The sequence below is a fragment of the Mytilus californianus genome, unplaced genomic scaffold (assembly GCF_021869535.1).
Source record: "Mytilus californianus isolate M0D057914Y unplaced genomic scaffold, xbMytCali1.0.p SCAF_1, whole genome shotgun sequence".
In the NCBI taxonomy this organism is placed as follows: Eukaryota; Metazoa; Mollusca; class Bivalvia; order Mytilida; family Mytilidae; genus Mytilus; species Mytilus californianus.
In genome coordinates, this window is record NW_026262581.1 from 131191152 (window position 1) to 131212497 (window position 21346).

General features: G+C 31.1%; 1 protein-coding gene across 1 annotated transcript; it reads right to left on the reverse strand.

The window, feature by feature from the left end:
* Positions 1-11652: 11652 nt before the first annotated feature.
* On the reverse strand, positions 11653-18277 carry LOC127734375 (membrane progestin receptor beta-like). The gene is made up of 2 exons (XM_052244214.1): positions 18188-18277; positions 11653-15196 (listed from the first exon to the last, which is right to left on the reverse strand). The coding sequence occupies exon 2, from the start codon at positions 15186-15188 to the stop codon at positions 14175-14177; it is 1014 nt and encodes a 337-aa protein (XP_052100174.1). The 5' UTR covers positions 15189-15196; positions 18188-18277; the 3' UTR covers positions 11653-14174.
* Between the last annotated feature and the right edge of the window lie 3069 nt (positions 18278-21346).

Sequence of the window (21346 nt, forward strand, 5' to 3'; positions counted from 1 at the left end):
GTATGGCAGTAGGGGCGATAAGCTGGATAAATATAAGAACTACACGGACAATAACAGCAAGGGGACGACTATTTGATATTCTGGGGAGGGGGAGGGGGCATGAGGATTGTTTATTCCTTTTAATCTGTCGCTAAGCATGCCTATATGTTTCAGCTCTTACCACTGGCCACCATATACATATTCAAACCCTCTTGTCCCCCACTCCACCCTAAAAAATATTTATCAAATGGGTTTCTCCTTATTTAACACGATCTTAAATTGGTTGATTGTTGGTTGTTTATTTTTAACGTCCAGTGACACATATTTCATGCATGTTCAGGAGAACACCAGTTTAAAAGGCAGGTATACCATATAGATATAAGGAGATATGGTATGATTGCCAATGAGGCAAGTTACTACACTATAGTTCAAATGAAGTAGATGTAAACAATTATATAGGCAACCGTACGGCCTTCAACAATGACAAAAACCAATACCGTGTAGTCGGGTATAAAAAGCCCTGACATGAAGAAATGTAAGTATACGGTGTAGTCGGCTATAAAAGGCCCTGACATGAAAAAATGTGAAACAATTCAAAACGAAAAAACTAACGGCCTAATTATATATAACAAAACAATTTACAAAAAATCAAATACGAGACGACAGACGTAAACCAACGACGTCACAACCACTGAAGTACAGGCTCCCGACTTGGGACAGGCACATAAAGAATATGGCAGGGGTAAACATGTTTATGCGTTCCACTGGGACAGTGGTGTAACAGTACAACACAAGAACAAACTGTAAAAATCAGTTGCAATGGGATTAACTGAAAAGATCGGTACGAGACACAAAAAACAACTAGCATTAAGACAATAGACACAAAACACCGAAATAAGAGTATTTGCAGCTACTGAAAGCTTGTTCAAAGTCAATTACAATTATTACACTGCAGGTCAAAATGCAAGATTTTGATTGGTTAATACGAGGTAGATAATTTACTCTATCCCATGGCAAATACTCTATTACCCTTCACGGAGATACTTGATCAATTGTGCGCTTTATTAAATACGGATGTGGTTATGTACAAGAGGTCATCAAGTAGACAGTAATAACAGAACATTCAGTATAATAAATTAAATAGCACATAGCTGAGAGGGTGATATAGCAGATTGTTACCTCTCGAAAAGACATTGTCAACCTTGGCTTCGCCTCCGTTGACAATGTTTTCTCGGGGAAACAATCAGCTCTATCACCCTCTCGGCTATGTCTTATTTATATACTAACAAATAAATCATGCATGTTCTCCCAGACTAAAGTATCAATCAGTACACAACCAACGGATTTAGTCATAAACAATCTGAGAAACGCCATGACCTTGTATACCTTCTATACGTTTTCAATTAAAGTTCTCGAAAAGTGGTGGTCCGAAGGTTTTGACCATCGAAATGTTGCATGGACTGGCACAATTTTGGTATTTTGCAATAGAAATAACAGTTAGGACCAGCAGATTTTCTTCAAGAACCACTAGGGAAAAAAAGATTTCGAGAACTCTTCGATATCTTTTATATACAAAAATAATCCAGTTTTGTTACTTTAAAAATTTTTGATAGACAATATGTCCTTTTTGATCATATACCAGACAAACATTGACAAATTCTTGTACAGTTTAAGATTATTCCTGAAAATCAAATCGTTAGAGCTTTAAGCCGGATTTGTTTAGATAAATTGAGTTAGGAGAGCATAAAGAAAAAAATGTAAGTTACACCGCGATTTCTTCCAACCAATTTTCTTTGTTTTTACACTTGTTATATAATTACATCAATGCCAAAACAGATGACACTATTATAGTCATGTCTACTGAATGAATTGACGTAACTAAATTTTCTAACGAATCATTGTGAACTTCATTTATGACATCCAACATAAAAAAAATCTGCTATATTTAAAACCAAATTGAATTTGTTGTTTTCTTGCTACTTCTACAGAATATCCCCAGATGAGGTCCAGATTCATTCTTTTGGACTCTTCACCAGGAGACATTCTGGAGATGTACAGAAGTCTCAAGATACCAATAGAACACGCCAAGTGAGACATGGGAGTGGGCAGTTTTCCAGTTACTACATTAGGTAGGAGAGATCGATTACAGAGAAGGAATGAATTATTCGGATTACTGTTTTAACTGACTTCTCAAAGATGATGGTAAGTATTGCAATTTGGTGCAATTTCAATTGATAGTTCTTTTATCTGGTCCTGCTATGTTTGGATTTAAATTTTGTAAAAGTTTTTGTATACCTTCTGTTTTTATGAATAATTTTGATATTGGTGGAAAAAGAGTATTCTGTGGCATGCTACACTGTTTAACAAATTCTGTATGGGAGATATTGGTGGCTGGTGTGAATACAGACTGAAAGTAAAAAACAATGTTTTTTTTCAATAACATTCATGAAACATTTTTTTTTTTAAACTCCATTTTGTATTTGTATTTTCACTAATTTTCAATGGAAACAAAATATTGTTTTCGAAATAATTTTGATTCGAATAATTCATTTTAAAACAAAAGTGCACATGTTGAAATGTCTTGCCTGCTTTACTGATCATCATTGAATTTATGTTTAAAGTCTTTAAGAGAAAGTTTAACTCAAAATTTATTAATAATCCATGTAAATAATGCCAAGGTCAGATCAACCATACAAGGTGGAAATGTTCACAATACGGCATATACAATAATTCAACATACCAAAAAAAGTGAACCCATTGCTTATAGTATATGAGGAACAGACCTAATCACTAAAGATTCAGACAAACATTAAATTACACCTTGCAATCATTTTTTACACCAAGTATAGTTGACCTATTGCTTATTCTATCTGAAGAACAAAATGATCGATGAAAACTTACCATTTACCAAAGCACCATGAAAATCAGGTCTAGCTCAGATGATTCCTGCCAGACATGTGCATCTTACAATAATTCCATACACCAAATATCATTGACTATTGCACATAGTATCTGAGAAACCGATTTTACAAAGAAAACTCAACATTGACCAATGAACCATGAACATGAGACATGTCAGATTGACTTGCCTGGCAGAGATATGTTCAACTTACAATGATTCCAAACAACAAATTAAGGACATATGAAACAGTGTCCAAGAAACAGACCTTGCCATGAAAACTTAACATTGACCAATAAACCATGGAAATGAGGTCAGGTTCATATGAACTCAGTCAGCCATCATGCACACCTTACAATCATTCCATTCACCAAATATAGTTGAATGCTTATAACATCTGAGAAAAAGATTTAACCAAGAAAACTTGTTGTTGACAAATGAAGCATGAAAATGAAATTAAGGTCAGAATACCTGTTAACTTAGACTGATATGTACACCATAAATAATCTCAATTGATACATCAACTACATTTGACCTATTATGTACAGTGTCTTGGCAACAGACCTAACGATCAAAGATTTAATGCTGACAATGAACCATGAAAATGAGGTCAAGGTCAGATGAACAATGCCAGATGGTCATGTACATCTAACAATTATTGTATATGCCAAATATAATTGACTATTGCTTATAGTATCTGAGAAACCAGTGGGATACAGCAGTTTATATGACATGGAGAGCTCCCCTGTATATAACGGTTACTTTTAAAGAAGAACCTGGCTAGAGAACAACCTTAAGATGAACAGTTTAGTTGTATAATGACACATAATAACTATATTAACTAACACACAAGTGACACAACAGTTTTATTTGATTCAAATTAATTTTGCAACATAAAACAATTAATAATTAACAACATAACATCTAGAAAGACAAAAGATAGCATGTTAAATCAGAAATCCATTACTGATACCATCTCATTGGCAGTAATTGATTTCTGGTTATATTAATGAAAGACATTTTTTTATCTCATACATTTACTTAGACTAAGGATTAAGGAAGCAAACAAAAAAATTGAGGTTAAAAAGTCATTGACATCCCTTTCCTTGTCCCCTAAAAACAACAGAAGGGAATCATCTGCTCTCATTAAAACTTAATTGCTCTACGGATCTTTTCATTGAATTATTTATTTATTATACTGAAATAGCAGTATTTCATGCAGTATTTTGTACAATTTTTTAATAGGCTCTGGGGATCCTTGGTATTAGTGAATGATGTTGATAGCACATGTTTTCCATGCAGGGGATCAGCTTTGGTGGTCTCATGCTTGCCCCCCTGCAGAATATCATTGGTTTGATACACAGCCTAATAATTAAAAGTGATATTTACAGCTTTTAGGCTAATCACACTGCATTTAGGAGTAAGACTGTTTAGACAGAGACTGGTGAGCTCAGTCAGAATAATGGATCCTGGTAGGGTGACACGTCTCCCTGCAGACTGCCATCTTGTGAACTAGCATGTTAAAAATAGTGGTCAGTATGTCTGTCTAGTACAAAGCAGGAGTTTTAAATTCATATCACATTAACAATTTATCGTCCTGAATATACATTTAATTTACCACTAAATGTTAAACAGCCATCTATCATCATCATCATCATCATCCATGAATAGGCATGAAATGGTTAAATTTGAAAAAAAGTCACTTACAATTATTATAAAGTAATTTATTTTCACAGAGTTTTAATTTTGCTATTTCAAGAGCCAAATCGGTTTGTGAAATTTAATTTTTGCTTATTTTCTTGTCCTTGATTCTGATCTTTTTTACACCAAATATATTTGAGAGATATTTTTGTGATTTTATCACAATCAAAATATTACCAAAACTTAAACACCTCATGAAAATGTCCTACTTTACAATATACAATGGTATACAAGTAGTTTGATGCTATGTCTATAGTTGTTATGACTTTGGTAAATACATATCCATTGGTTTAATTAATAAGAGTAATGTTTTATGAATAACAGTAGATTATAACAAAATGAAAACAAAGAACTGTGTCACTTTGCCCTGAGTTACCCATTACATTTAACCATTTGTTTATATGGATAAACCAATAATAGCCAGCTAGTACACTATCATTTTGTGCTGCATTCAATCTAATATACTGTGGATTCATAAACATTAATGGGATACCACGTAAGTATATAGATACATAGGTAGACAATGAATGTAGATGTTAAACAAATTGGCAATCATACCACATCTCCGTATTTTTATAAAGTATAAATTATTCACGAAAATACATTTTCCCTCAATCCACAAAAATTTATACCCACAAAAATAAATGAATCCACAGTACATATTATTGAAGATACTACTTCCAAAGTAACTAAATGTAGGTTCTTATAACTGAAAGTAGCCAAACAATGGAAAGAGAGTGGGTGACATTAAGTCTATTTGTACCTCTAAGATTACATGTAAATCAAATCAACTGGCACAAAAACTGTACATTAATTTTATATATCAAATAAGGTAGATAACAAGCAATAATCAATTAAATAAGGTAACAATTATTACATCTTCTTCCATATATATATACATGTTTATAAAATTATAAAACAACAGATTATTGTAGAAAACAACAAATAGAGATCTAAATACTGGTTCTTGGTCAATGCTTTTCGTATACAGTAAAATAAAACTATACTTTGATTTTAAAGCTTCTTTCTGGTCAACACTACCTTGGTCTTAATCAACCTTGATTCCTAGTGAATGATAATGTACACAGTATTACAAAACTATGTTTTCAAAACATATTAATGACTTCTTAATAACAGTTAAGTAAATAAACTGCCTGAAAGTTACCCCTCAGGAACCCGTTCTGAGTGACTGGTTGTCACAAACTTTAGGTAAGAAACAACAATGCTGCTATAGTTAATTCTATACACTCTCCTAATATACATGTAGTACCACGCTTGAGGTTACATTGCTTGGCAAATTGCCACTTATTAACATTACTTATCAAGGAGCATTCTACAATATTGATTTCAACTGGACCAGTAATATTCGTAAAGATAATGAAATGTAAAAATATGTATCATCTGGATTGGTTAGCATCAAAATAACACTACTGGACTAGAACACTCCATTAATATAGTAGTTTTATAGAAAAAAAACACAGTGAAATGTTCAGAGAAGAAAAATGATGACTATACTAGAAATAAAAGTGATGAGAAAAAAAATCACACACTTTACTTTATTGTGCAACCAGCTTTGAACATTTAAAAGTTTAAATGGGACTTTATAAGAGGAATTCATCTTATTTACAAATAAAATGTTCAACGAATCACTTTACTTTTTGATGAAACTATCATACATAACATCAACTTGTATGCATTAAAATCTTTTGAAATATATACAAGCTTCACGTTATGTGCTATTGATGACACTAAGATATGTCTTGCTCTTTAATATACATGTTCCAAGCAAAAGAAACTTACCATTTGGCTTTTAAAGGTAAAATTGTTTGTGAAAATCTTGTGCAACAATAATAATACATAATTAGTTGTTTTTGTACCATTTACACAAAGTTGTTGATATAGTCAACACATTTAAACAGGTCTTTGTTTTGGGACCCTTAACTACCAAGAACCATGTCAAAGATAGAACCATTTTGTATCCTAAACACAAAAAGGGACCAAGTAAAGTATTAGAAAGATCATGTAATAATTTAACAAGTACAAAAGTTATCTGATTATGCACCTTGATATGAACACAGAGGTTACATTAAAACATCATTTAAAAAATAATATAAGGTGTATGTCTACTTTCACAGACAGAAAAAGCATATGTACTACTGGAATTTCTACACAAGAAAAATCCTAACAAAATTTATTATCAAGATTATTTTTGTGTGAATCTAAGTCATCTGTAATTACACTAGCCAATTTATTTCAATTTCCAAATGGGCTTATGGGAGAGTATACAAAAAATAGTGTTTTTTTATTGCCACACTATTAATGGCAAATGCACATCTGGTGCATTAAAATTAATACTGTTAATGCTATTATATAGAGAAAATCAGGAACAATAATTACAATTGAGTCCATATATTTGGAGTCTAAAAAAATCAAACTAAAAAATTAAACTGATTATTATTTTTCAAAATTCATTAATCCAATCAAGAGTGGGTTTACAGATAGGAAATTCATATGGCTATTAATTAGGGGTAGTATGACAGGAGGAAGGGCAGGTCGGAGGCTCCAGCTGTTTCAATGCAATAACTTAAAATCCATTTCACCAATGCGTTTCAAATTTTTATATGTTGTTAATAATGACAAAATGGATGTTAAAGATATTGAAGATTTTCACTTTTTGTTTATCAGGAGTTATCGTTGATTGATTAGAAAATGATAAGAAAGTGCACTTAATGTCATTTCATTGCAATTACCTGAAAACCATTCAACCAATGCTTTTCAAATTTTAACATGTTGTAACTGATGAAAAAATTGAGGTCACATTACATTTTTTGTTTGCTTTTAGGACTTATGGTCCTTGATTGATTTTAAAATGGTACTGCATGTCAATCTTATGTGATAACTTGAATTGTTTAATATAATCCTTTTCAAATTTTAAATATTTTGAATCTCATGAAAAAATTAAAGGTCATGGTTAGTTTTTACAACTTTTACTACTGCCATTTAGGAGTTATAGCCCTTAATTGCTTTAACAATGACACTAATATATATATATATATGAAAAACCTGGTTTGCAAAATTAACTTATTTCTTCTAACAAGACAATTGTGTATAGATAAGTTATCTTACCATCTCCTTTTTTAAAGCATAAGAATTTTTTTTCAGGAAAAAAAAGATCTCCTTTTTAGACAGTGTCAAGAAAGGTAGAAATTCTTCCAATTATTTTAGATTGCATGCTTTGACCATAGTAAATATATAATTGTCACTCAACAGATACAAGAATCACAAATACTCAAAAACCAACATTTTCTAAGCAGACTTTTTTTTTACATGTTAGAACAATACAAAGTACATGTTTTTTTTTGTTATTACCATTTAAAAAATGTGTCCCAGACATTTCAATTAATAAAGTGTCTTCCTAGCAATAAAATTTTTAAAAAGTGCCATCTTGACATGAAAATTACTTAAGTGACTTCCTGACAACTCTATATCTACATTCCTTTAATTACATTTCAAGAAATGTTTATCAGTATCAAGAATTATTCATTTTCACTTTGGTAAATTCTGTTAATCAGAATTCATCTGGAAATAAGAGGCTGTCAGAGTGACAGCAAACCGGATTTCCTGCAGAGGTGGAACCCTGAACAGTTGAGCAAGTATGGACACTACACTTAGCTTAAAACAGCTCTGAATTTTGATTGTGATTGAATATTTGACACAGCATAGGTTTGTGACACAAAATGAATGTGGTCAAAGAACTGAAAAATTTGAAATTGGACATTTCCCTATTATTTACATTGTTTGAATCAGCATATCAAAGAGCCCCAAGAATTTAATTTTTGATGAAATCAAACAAAAGTTTAATTTAGGACCCTTTGGACCTCAATGTGGACCAATTTGATAAAGGAGGCCACAATCCAAAATCTCTAAATACATGGTTAGATTCAGCATTTCAAAGAACCCCATAAATTCAATTCTTGTCGATTCAAACAAAGTTTAATTTTGGACCCTGATTTGGACCATCTTGAAAACTGGGTCCAAAAATCTAATATTTAGAAACAAGGTTTAGATTCAGCATTTGAAAGAACTCTATATATATTTAATTTATGTTGAAATGAAACACAGTTTAATTTTATCCATATAATTTTCTGTTCAAAGGGAAATAACTCAAACTGAATAAATGTTAAACACATAGTTCTCTAAAATTAGATATGATTTAATCACTACAAAATAGTTCTCTAAAATTTGATATGATTTAATCACTACAAAATAGTTCTCTAAAATTATATATGATTTAATCACTATAAAATGGTTCTCTAAAATTAGATATGATGTTATATATATCTATTTTCAAATTATAATCAAAGATATGATTTAACCACTAAAAAATAGTTCTCTAAAATTAGATATGATGTTACACAATGTATATCTATTTTCAAATTATAATCAAATATAATTAACAGTTACAAATATTTTTACTTTCATTTGTCACAAACTAATATAGATCTGCAACTTATCTATCAATGCTAACAACTTTATCTGCACAATGTAATGTAATGAAATATATCCTTTGATAAAAATAGATTATTATCTAATTAAAGGAGTTCACTTCATCAAAACAAATTTATATATATATATAGCATTCAGAAAATTAGTTTAAACAGAATAACAAACAAACCTACCACAAAATTCTTCAAACAATTTAACAAAGAAAAAAAATCCAAAGTGTCATTTATCATTAATACAATGTCTTTTAAAAATCTTTTAAAAATGAATTATTTTCCTTTGAACAGAAATGGAGAATTTATTAAGTATTTCATCAAAAATTTAATTCTTGGGAAAGGGCTATAACTCAACAACGAGAAAAGCTAAAATCGTGAAAATTGAACTTGACCTTCATTTAGTCACAGGAAACAACATATCTAAATTTGAAAAATTTCGTCAAAGGGTTTTCATGTAAATGAGCGGACACTGTTTGGCAGCCGCCCGCCATATATCCCCAAATCAATAACCGATTTTTCCTTCGAAAATCCGGTTAAAAACTAAGAATCTATACAAAGTTTTAATTCATGAGATAAGCGGTGATTATGATGAAACAAAAATAAAATAATTTAAAGTAAGAATAAATACAAATATATTTGTTCTTATAACAAAGGTGATATACTAAAAAATAAATGTATATATAATACATATATACATGTATATAGCTAAAAGTGAGTCTTGGATTAAGCATTAACTATTATACAAAATATTGGTGAACAATTCAACACATAATATATTAAGGATTTCATGAAAAGACATGACACAGTTTAAATCTTTGTGTCAATTATTGCATCATGTCTATATTTGGTAAATTGTAAGAGTACTTTACAAACAAAGTGTATCCACTGTTGCAAGAAAGCAAAACAGTTATACCAACAATTTTGCTGTATTTGCCAAACAAAAACAGCAGTACATTTACAATAGGATGATCACAAAGAGGTGTAAATTTCAGAAATAAATGCAATGTATTAAAAAATAAAACTTGAAAAAAATTAAGAGATGAGCATTGCTTTGAGGTGTATTTTTATAGTAAAATAACATTACTGTCAGCTGGCAAAGATTGACAAGACATGGATCCAGTGTTAGAGGTACAGGTGTTGTTAGTATTCAGATTAGTTTATTTATTGGTGCAAGAATTTTTGATTTTATGCAAAAAACAAAATTTTTCAAAACAATGAGGGGGAATGCCCTCTTATCTGCCACTGACATTACTGTGACTTGACTGTAAGTGTTGCTGTCCACCTATTGCAATTTGTTTTATAAAACCAAACTGTTTAACTAGTCAGAAATTTGAACAAACTGCTGTAGAAAACCACAGTCAAGTCGTGAAAGTGCAAGTGATATCAATCCTATAAGACTTTAATTCCACTTCAATGATATTATGAAAAATCAGTCTAACAGTTTTTATACAAATTTTATTGTAATTGTCATGCTAAAGGTGATAGGTAGTAATTTTGAATTGCTATAAAAATGTCCAAACTAAGATTTCATACAATTTTTCTTTCAAAAAGTCTTCTATATTCATAAGAATCAGACATCATTTGAATTAAAACATCTTATATTTAGTAAAATATATGTGAAATTACAATATGCTGTCAATAAGTTTCCATGGGAGATAACATTAAATCATTATTCTTTAGAATACAGAAGACTTTTCGAAAGAAAATTTTATTATCTCCCAATGGAAACTTCATAACAACATATTGTAATTTCACATATATTTTACTGAATATAAGATGTTTTAATTCAAATGATGTCTGATTCTTATGAATATAGAAGACTTTCGAAAGAAAAATTGTACGAAAGCTTAGTTTGGACATTTTTATAGCAATTCAAAATTACTACCTATCACCTTTAGCATGACAATTATAATAAAATTTGTATAAAAACTTTTAGACTGATTTTTCATAATATCATTAAAGTGGAATTAAAGTTTTATAGGATTGTTAGTATGCTTTATTTTATCACCTTGCACTTTCACGACTAGACTGTGGTTTTCTACAGCAGTTAGTTCAATTTTCTGACCAGTTGAACAGTTTGGTTTTATAAAACAAATTGCAATTTGGTCAGAATTTTGAATAAATTGCAATAGGAGGAGAGCAACACTTACAGTCAAGTCACAGTAATAAATAGCCATTTTCTCAGAATTTCAAATGATACTAATAAATACATTTACACCCATAATTCTAGTCTTTACTTGTGATAAATCTGCATGAGCTTTCCAAATGACCTCAATAAATACTGCAGATTTGGAAGGGATCTATAGGTTAAGTTAGTTATCTGATATGAGATCTCTAATAACAGTTTTTACTGTACTTCAATGATTTGCATCTATTTACTTGCCTTTTTTTTTGTCTTTTTGAATATTCCATACATTTAAGATGTTGTGCATTTATCTGTATTCCTTGCCATTACTCCACCATTATTGAAAGTAATTGCCATTTCAGGCTGCTACATGTATGTAAAACAAATCCTTATATACATTTTTTGTACTATAATCAATGGCTTTAATATGCAGATTACCAATTAAGATATAATCTTGAACACAAAGTTTATTTCTATATCATAAAAAAATATTTTTTCCTGAGAAATAAACCTATGTTTTACAAAAATAAAATAAAATAAGGAGATAAGACATGGTTGCCAATGAGACAACTATATTATTTGTTCGCTTTTAACACATATGTGCATAAACTTCCAAATAAACTTACAAAATGTACTAGTGATATTATTGACTGATGATAGCAATATGAATGCATAAAACAAACATCTTAATGACTGTGTTATTTAGTACGCATGAAAAACAGAACAGGTCCTGCCAGTCTATAGGAATAACATAGATTGACTGGTTTGGAATAACATAGACTGACTGGTTTAACAATATCAATAACATATAATAATTAAATAAAACTCTATAAAAATCAACAATAAATACTTTGTAGAAAATAAGAAGGTGGGTTAACATTTCATCATTTTAAATTATGACCAACAGTCAACATTTACCTCTTGCTATACTGAACATACATATTTTGGACCCATAAGTGTTACAAGGTATAATTAGTTACCATCAATGATATTATGACATTTAAGTGTAAACAGTTTCTTAAAATAACAGCCAATATCAATAAAATCATTAAAGAAAAGGGTTCACTTTTACAAAATATAGCCTTGACATTTCAACTGCTGTAAATTCAGAAATTATTGTGAGGTTTTTATTATTGCAAATAATTGGACTTGGTATCGCGATAATAAGAAATCGCATTCTGATATCTGCTACATATAATTGTATTTACCTTTTCCTGTAATCGCAATAATTATTCTCACATTTTGGATTGCCATGTCAAAATTGTAAAAATAAATGCACATAACAATTTCTGAATTAACAGTTTACAATTTGGTTCTTAAATGGATCGTTTCAAAATCTTAATGCTAAGTGAAACAAATCCCTTTATATAAGCACTTTTAGGTTCAAAGTAGACACATTTTGAACATAATTTTGTGCATTTTTCTGCCCCAAAAATGTTTTAGGAAAACCTTGGCCGCAACCTATGATCGAAATTAAAAGGGCTAAGATTTATATTGAATCCCTAAGACACAACTGTTTTTTGAACTGAGTTTTGCAAGCCAAAGTTATTTTTTTCCAAAACCTGTTAAAATTATGAAAAATGGACCAAAACTGACTTTACAACTCAAATAATGTTTCACTAAGGGGTCATAACTTTATAATTTATAATGTGATATGCAAGAAAGAAGTTTATTTGTCATAATAGTTAAATACATGTAACAATTATTTCTATATAAAATTTGTAGAAATTTGCTCAGATCAAAAACATCAAAATCTAAGGGCTTATATTATCCCTTTGTGAACCTACTTCTTTAATGAAAAATACAGTGGTTCAAAAAGCTTGACAGTAAAAATAACATTACAGTCCTTTTTAAAAATACATGTGTGCTGTGTGCTCATATTTTTGTTTAGTCTGAAAAATTAGTCAACTGAACATGTAAATTACTGAAATAACTAAAAATTCCTACAATTGATCATAATGAACAGTAGGAAAAAAATTAAATGTCTGGTACTCCAGGAAAAATAGCAAAAAAAAAAAGAAAATTAAAGAATATGATTTAACTTCAAATTATGATCGGTTTAAAATTAAGTACTTTTTCCAATAAACATCACATTATCAACACTATGTTTTTATAAAATGTTAATTTATGTTGTAATGTAAGTTGTAGTAGTAGTCCTTTAAACAATACTATTTTATTTTCTGAATAAATTGTGATAAGGTACTCTTAATAAAAGATAACGTAATACAATGAATTAACATATCACAGTGGACACCTTTAACAACAAAACAACATCAAGCAGAAGAACGTCAGCTCTTATGGCCCCTTGCTTGCTAATCAAAGAGCTAAATATTTCTTAAATACAAAAATTGTATATTGACTTGGATTTGAGTTTCATTTAAGCATTGAAATGGGAGACATTTTTAACTGCCAGAAGGTGAATAGTTTCTTGGTTTTGCTTACCATTTTTTTTTTAAAGTTGACAAAAACTTAAAATGGATCGTTGATGCAAGAATCATTTAGGCAAACTTTCATTAATCAGGAATAAAACATGTCTTTTTTTTTGTACATAAGTCTTAGAAAAGACTGGAATCCGAAATGCCTTATTCAGTTATTGTAGCTGTATAAAAAATTACAGTAATTTCTGTCCACAAAATAAGTCAACTGATAATAATCATAGCTAACAGAGATTTCAGAGTTCTGTGTGAGAAGAGAAATGAAAATAACTCAAAAGAAAATTACCAATGAAACAAAAATATATTCAACAAAAGGCATTTCAAAAAACTCTCCTGTTACTCTTTGAAAGTGCCTCTCAAATTCATCTCACTACTCTGAAGTTTTTGTATGGGAGAAATCTGTATATTTCTGAATTGCACATTTCACAAATCAATAAGGGACCAACAGAGCTACAGTTCAGGAGCTGCACTTCATTGAAATACAAATATAATGTCATTAAGGAAACAGAGTTTACATATTGCTATATCATATATATCTAATGCTGTTTACCATTATGATGAAGCTGACGATGATGTCTTTCAGGCAAAATTTTAAATCTAACATACATGTGAAAGCTCAATACTATAATAATATTACCAAGCAAGACAAGTAAAACAGCTCCAAAAGAACCCATAAAAGTGGCATGGTATGGACTCATCTTCATTTGGTGTAAATCTACATATACAGCATCCAACTGATTCAAGGTTACAAAAAGTATACATATATGAAAAATCTGGTGGCTGTGACCTAGAAAGTCAAACTTCCCTGGGAAAAATCGTTGTGGTATATCTGATCCAAAGAAAAAACCAGCAAACAAAAACCATATAATCTGCTGTATATGGTCATGTATACTAGGATCTGTAGCATTGTGAAAGAAAAATAAGTAGATTCTATGAAGTATTGGCAATATTAAAAAGATGTAAATACTGGCGACTGGTATTAACTGCCATAGTTTTCTGGTGAAAGGATAAGGTCTTGTGTAACGGACCTTCGAAACGCTGTTACAAAATGTCACCAACCATCCTAGGAATATTCCGATAGGGATGGCATAGTTGTCAATCATGCCACCTTTCATGCTATCCTTGATACAGTAACTGTAATGTAGCATCACACTACCGAAACCAAACAGGCCAATTCCTGCATAGTCAATCATAAATCCTGTGTAATGGACCAGCTCCGATTTGTTCGAGAAACAATGCGCAAATGTGCTGCACATGTACATCACAGTCATAGTAAATAGACCTGCATACAGCGACCATTTCTTTGGATCTGTAACACCAAACTCAACAGCGAAGCCAATTACCCGGGAGATAGTAAGAAGAACCCCAATCAAATGAGTCCAAACATTCATACATTCATTGTGTTTCTGAAATAAGCTACAGGCATAGTAACTCCATGGCTGATGTATATGTCTGAATCCAGTCTCTACATGTGGTTCATGGTACAGTAATGGTACTTCATGTTTCGTTGTGGTTGGCTTCAGACCTTTAGTCAATCTATGGATGGGCATTGTTTGGACTACAAAATTGAATAAAATATCATTTTAGGAATTCTCTTTAAAAAATCCACTGACTCATTGAAACACAAGAACAATGTATTATTTAGATTGTTTGTAACTATTCACAATTACAATGTTATGGTGCTTTTTTCATTAGAAAATAATGACACAATTACCTTGTAAATAATTGTCTAACGTTATTTCAGCATTACAGTTGGGGCGATTTTGTAGATTAAACTTGGGACAAGTTGGCAGGGTTTATTCATCCACCAACATAAGTGGGACCAGTTGGCAGACCTTTATTCATCAGGATATTGAACTACTTTTAATAAGTGGTTTGATTTGGGAGGCCTAAATTCAAAGGGATTAAATTCTTTTTCTTAAGTGGGACCAGATGGTAGGTCGAAATTCAGCTGGATTAAACTCTTTTTCATGAGTGGGGTGAGTTGGCAGGCCAAAACTGAGCAAGATTTAAGCATTTTCATAAGGGAGCTACCATTTCGATTTTTATGAGGGGGGGGGGGGGGCTAGGATGAAAAATTTTGAAGATATGATGACTATAGAAAAATTGAAAAAAAATTGTATGACATTAACCAAATTGGCTAGACAATTAGCAATTCTTGTCTGACCAAACTAAAATTTGCCTGTATGTATGTTCCAAGATCCCTCCGTCAAAAGAGCACCCCATACCTGCCACCTAAAACACCTTAAAGAGTAGAGAACCTGGTTATTATTTTATACATGTCTAAAATATATTTAATAAGATATACTATGAATTTTAAGAAGTATCTACATGTATATACTTAAATGCCATCAAACCGCGTTACACATTTGAATAACTATTTTGAGGTATTAATTTCATATAATAGAGGATTTAAATAGTCAGGCCTACCCCTCCCATGGAGGATATCCCCCATAAATTGGGATAGTTGGCAGGTCTGGCACCCCTCAGTTGCTGAGAGGGTACAGTGGAATCAGTGAACACTCCCAATCAAGACTAATGGAGAGGTGTCACCAACCCACCACCAGGACAATCCCCAACGGAACACAGAGGGAGTGATAGGACACCAGGAAGTCTGTTATTATGGTGAAAGAAGCTGAAGTACTTAAAGAGAACCACAGGGCTTTGCCGCTGGAACAAACAAACCAAAGAGATATCTGGCAGATTCCAAATAAGAAAGTTAAAATACTCCCAAAATTATGTTTAACAAAATCAACACCAATAAGGTTCTGTTTTGGAATACATGTCATACTTATATAAGTAAACACTTTTTGACAAAAAATAGATCTATTCACATTATATTTTTTAAATAAAGGACACCTTAAAAAAATGTTGCTATCATAACAAAATTGACAGACATTTTGACGGAAAATTCTTATGTTAGCAACACAAACAATCCTGATATCTTCAGTATTTTCAAGGTTTGGATGTATAACTTGCTTAAATATGAAAGGCAAATTGGAATAAAATATTTCTTAACATCTGCACCAATAAAAAAGGAATTGTAATAACTTTAAAAAAGGATTATCTTGGAGTTGCTAACATAAGATTTGACAGACATGAACAATGCTGCTAACATAAGATTTGACAGAAATGAAGTTGTTGCTAACATAAGATTTGACAGACTTTTTTGTTGCTAACATAATATTTGACGGACTTTTTGTTGCTAACATAATATTTGACGGACTTTTTTGTTGCTAACATAATATTTGACGGACTTTTTTGTTGCTAACATAAGATTTGACAGACTTAATGTGTTGCTAACATAAGATATTGACGGACTTGTTGCTAACATAAGATTGTGCTAACATAAATAAATTTGACAGACAATATATATTTGAGATTTTTAACTAACATTGGAGATATTATCCTAGTTGAAAGTCATATTTAGAACTCCTGCAAAATAACGCCGCCTGACATTTAACAAGATTTCAACCCAGGACAGATAACTCTAATTTGTAGTACATCCAAATGTTGCTAACATAAGATGACAAGTTTGACAGAACTTATGTTAGCAACAGATTTGATAAAACTATTGATTGAATAAAGTAAATTGAAAGATCCAAAATGTCTGTTTAATGTACATTATGAAATGCAATTTTAACAGGCTTATATAAGTACCTACAATGATGTGGCAAGATTTTATGAACATGTTGCTATCATAACATTTATTGACAGACGAGCATCTAATAAGCAAGGTATTTGAAATTGAAAAAAATATATATCACAGGATGTTTTTAACAAAAGAAAAGCAAAAGATTTGGAAACAGGGATGTTTGAATCATCAGACTACACTAGTAAAAACCATTATACCAGTGTCAATTTAAAGCATAATGTAACACATAAACCTAATGTGTCAAAAAATGGGAAGTAATTTCCGTCAAACATTTCACATTTTTCAACTTATTTTGATCATTTCTACTTTTAATGGAAACAATCATATCCAATAATTGGTTTTCTTACTTTATTTAACATTACTATTCAACAAAACATTCACATATTATCATTCAAATAACAGTTAGTATTATTTTTATTAATTTGTTCTTTTTGACAGAAATTTTCTTTTCTTTATGTAATCTGCCATCTATAGATTGATCTCCAGGTCATAGTCAAGGCCACTTTGACCAACAGAGGCCCCAAAAGTACGTATCCTAGTTTAAACTCCTGTCTGGGTACCAGAAATGTGTCTGTGGAAGGGCAGGGGGGGTTGAAAATCACCCTACTTTTGTACTGAAATTTCCAGCGCCCTGAGACCTTCAGCACTGTGTGTAGCCACTAGGCCATGAACCCTCAGTGGTCAGGCATATTTCAGAACCTCTGGTAAAGTTGTCATTTAACCGGGTACTGTTTAATATGACATTTACTCCTGAGCAACTTAACTATAAAGTAAGGAAGCCGGAACTTGGCGGAAGACTGTTACACGAGAAGTCGATATAACCTTGTTCTTTTTTTATACAAAAGTTTCAAATCCTTACTTTTTATCTTTTAAGTTTATAGTGAATCCATTTACCTTTCTCCAACCGTAAAATATTGCAAAAACTCCCGGGCTTCACTTCAAAGCCTTCTGCATTCGCCTAGCTTTGGCAACAGGAAAATAATTATTTTTTAAGATCGCGTTCGGGTCGGATATGGCGGTGTTTAATTTCCGGAATGACCTTCTACCTGGTGTGAGTCTAGCCATTTCCAAATGATTTTTACAGTTTGTTCTTATGTTGTGCTGTACATACACAACCTAGTCCATTTGGACTCTGGTTGATAGTTGTCTCATTTGCAATTAAAACACATCTCCTTATTTTCATATATATTTTTTTATAAATTTATTTGCATGGAAACTACATTAGATTTACTCTTTGAGAGGTGTTACTCAAGATAATCTGATTCCTAAGCCAAAAAACTGAGCTGTTTTGACAAATCTTTTGTTCTTTCTGGATCAGTTCTGGACTACCATAAAATTGTGTAAAATGCAAAAAAATCTACTTTTAAGGGGGAAGGCCTTAATTGGCAAAGACATATAAAAATACAATATCTCTGGCCTTGGTAACCCCAAAAATTTCCTCTCGCTTAAATTTTCTTATATTTACACAATTGAAAGGGTAAGGATCCATATCATCATCTGCCAAGGTCTTGTTGAAATTCACTGTTGCATTGACTACTATACTATGTGTTATAGTAGTCTCAGATTGAATATGGCCTGTTTTGAGGTACCCTAAAAAATGGTCGAAAACACTGGTAGGCATTTATTATTATGTGTTTTTGCTCATGTTTTCATTAGGAATTCCCATGACTTTTACAATGCATAGTAGAAACATATTTTAAAGTAAATCTGAAATGTCATGGTTATAATATTTGTAGCATGAATGTAAATAAATGGTTTAAAATTATTGAATAAGTTGAAAATTCTGGTCAGCTCAGATAACACATTAATTTTTCAAACTTTGCCAGAAAAAAGTTATTAATTCCTGGAAAAAATTTGCGGAAACAACTATTGTTCTTAAACATGATAAACCTTGAAAGTACTTTCATCTCGAACGAGACACAGTTTTGCAACTTCTGATAAGTTCATAAATGCTGGTGACTGTTTTTAGAATGTTATTTTTATTTGTATATTATACTTATTTTTAACTACTGTACCTTTTCAACTGTTAATCTTTTACAATGATACATTGAACTATGTGAACTAACTGTGTTTACCTCTTTAAATATCTATCACCACCAAGTAAAGGAAAATTATCAAGAACAGGTGTATTAAGTATATATATTTTATTGGTGGAGAATAAAGATTCCCTTGACCAAGGTATAGGGTCAGCATTTTGGTACTTCTTAGCTTGTCTTAGTCCTATAATAATAAAAGGCTCACAAGGTAAAAATACGGCAATTTTATATTTTTACTTATTCCATTCAATTTTTTTTTTTTTAAACAAATCTGATTGTTATTACTTTTAATGTTTAAAGATTTCCTCTATCCATTAATGTTGTCAGGATCTTATACAACATAAAATGCAAAATATTTGTCAAATGGTCATTGAAGGGAATAATAACTCATATTAGAGTCAGTTGAAGGTTTTAGCCATAAAGTATTTTTGTAGATCTTGTATCACTGATAATTTTTGCTCTTTACAGTTTCTATCTAATATCATTTTAATGATAACAATGATGTTGAAGGTTGTACAGTGTCTATCTATGACCATTTTAATGATAAAAACAATGATGTTGAAGGCCATATGGTGACCTATAGTTGTTAACTTCTACATCATTTGGACTCTAGTGGAGATTGTCTCATTAACAATCATACCACATCTTCTTATTTTTATAAAAAATGTACAAAACATGTATGTCAAAATCTACATTTCAATCAAAAATTCCTAGAAAGAGTAAATTGATGGTTTTTATAGTCATATTTGTATTTTAGTAGAATTTGTATGGCGGATCTTTTTTGTTGTTCACAGTTTCTGTCTGTCTATTCTACTGTTCAAGATAATAAGCAAAAACACAAAAATTGTCATTGAAGGGCAGTCAGTTGATGGTTTCAGATCACACAAGAATTTTTGTAGATCTTATATTGCTGATAATACTTTTCTGTTTACATTTTGTTGTCCTCAAGATAAAATTGTCAAAAACAAAATTGTCATTTGAAGGCAAAAACTCGAAGTCGTCTGATGGTTTTTGCCTTTTGAAGTTTAGTATATCTATTATAGTTTTTAGATATAAGGCATTCATATAAACACAATAAACTGCTGACACAGAGATATTTCTTGTCTTTAGGTAATTTTGATAGTGTGATGCAAAGTTTGATAGTATAATGCAAATTTTCATATCATAATGCAAATGTTGAAATTAAAATGGCATTACTTTATTATGTAAATTGTGCAAAACAAGTTCAATTCATCATGACTGAAGGTGCAGGGCATTGGAAATTAGAAATGCCTATGCTAATACAACTGCATACCAAACATCATTGACATAAGTGGTTCCCTTAAAACTGACCTAAACACAAGTTTAAGAAGTAAACTATGCAAAAGTTTCAAAGTCAACAGACCATGACTGAGAGGTAGGACCAAGTAATCTCCATTGAAATAAGATATGCCGATGCTAATATAACTGCATACCAAATTTAATTGACCTGCCAGTAGTGGTTCCTCTTTATTGACCAAATCACAAATAACTTAAACATGTAAACTAAACAAAAGTTTCAAAGCCATAGACCATGACCGAGGGGACGGGGCCAAAATATTTCCATGGCACTGAGATGTACCAATGTTAATACAACTGCATACCAAATAACATTTACCTACCACTAGTGATTCCCTGTAAACTTACCTAATCACAAACTGATACATTGTTGATGCTGCTACTTCCAGAAACAGCACCAATTAGTCTCGCTTTTTTTACTTAGATGAGGCAAGACAAAAATAAGTAACAAAATCATCAGTTAAGGGCAATTATTCCTTTCTAGAGTCATCTGATAATTTTGGTGAAAACAGGAAATAGGTAGATTTAGAAATTCTGATAATTTTTTGAACGTCAGATTTTCACCGGTGAGCAGACTATCAATATTAATCATCCTAACTGTGAGATTTCAATCTCAATTTCAAACTGGGAAAATAATTTATTGAAGATATCAAAATACAAAAGATCAAAGCAGCAAGTGTCCTATTGCAAAATTACTCGC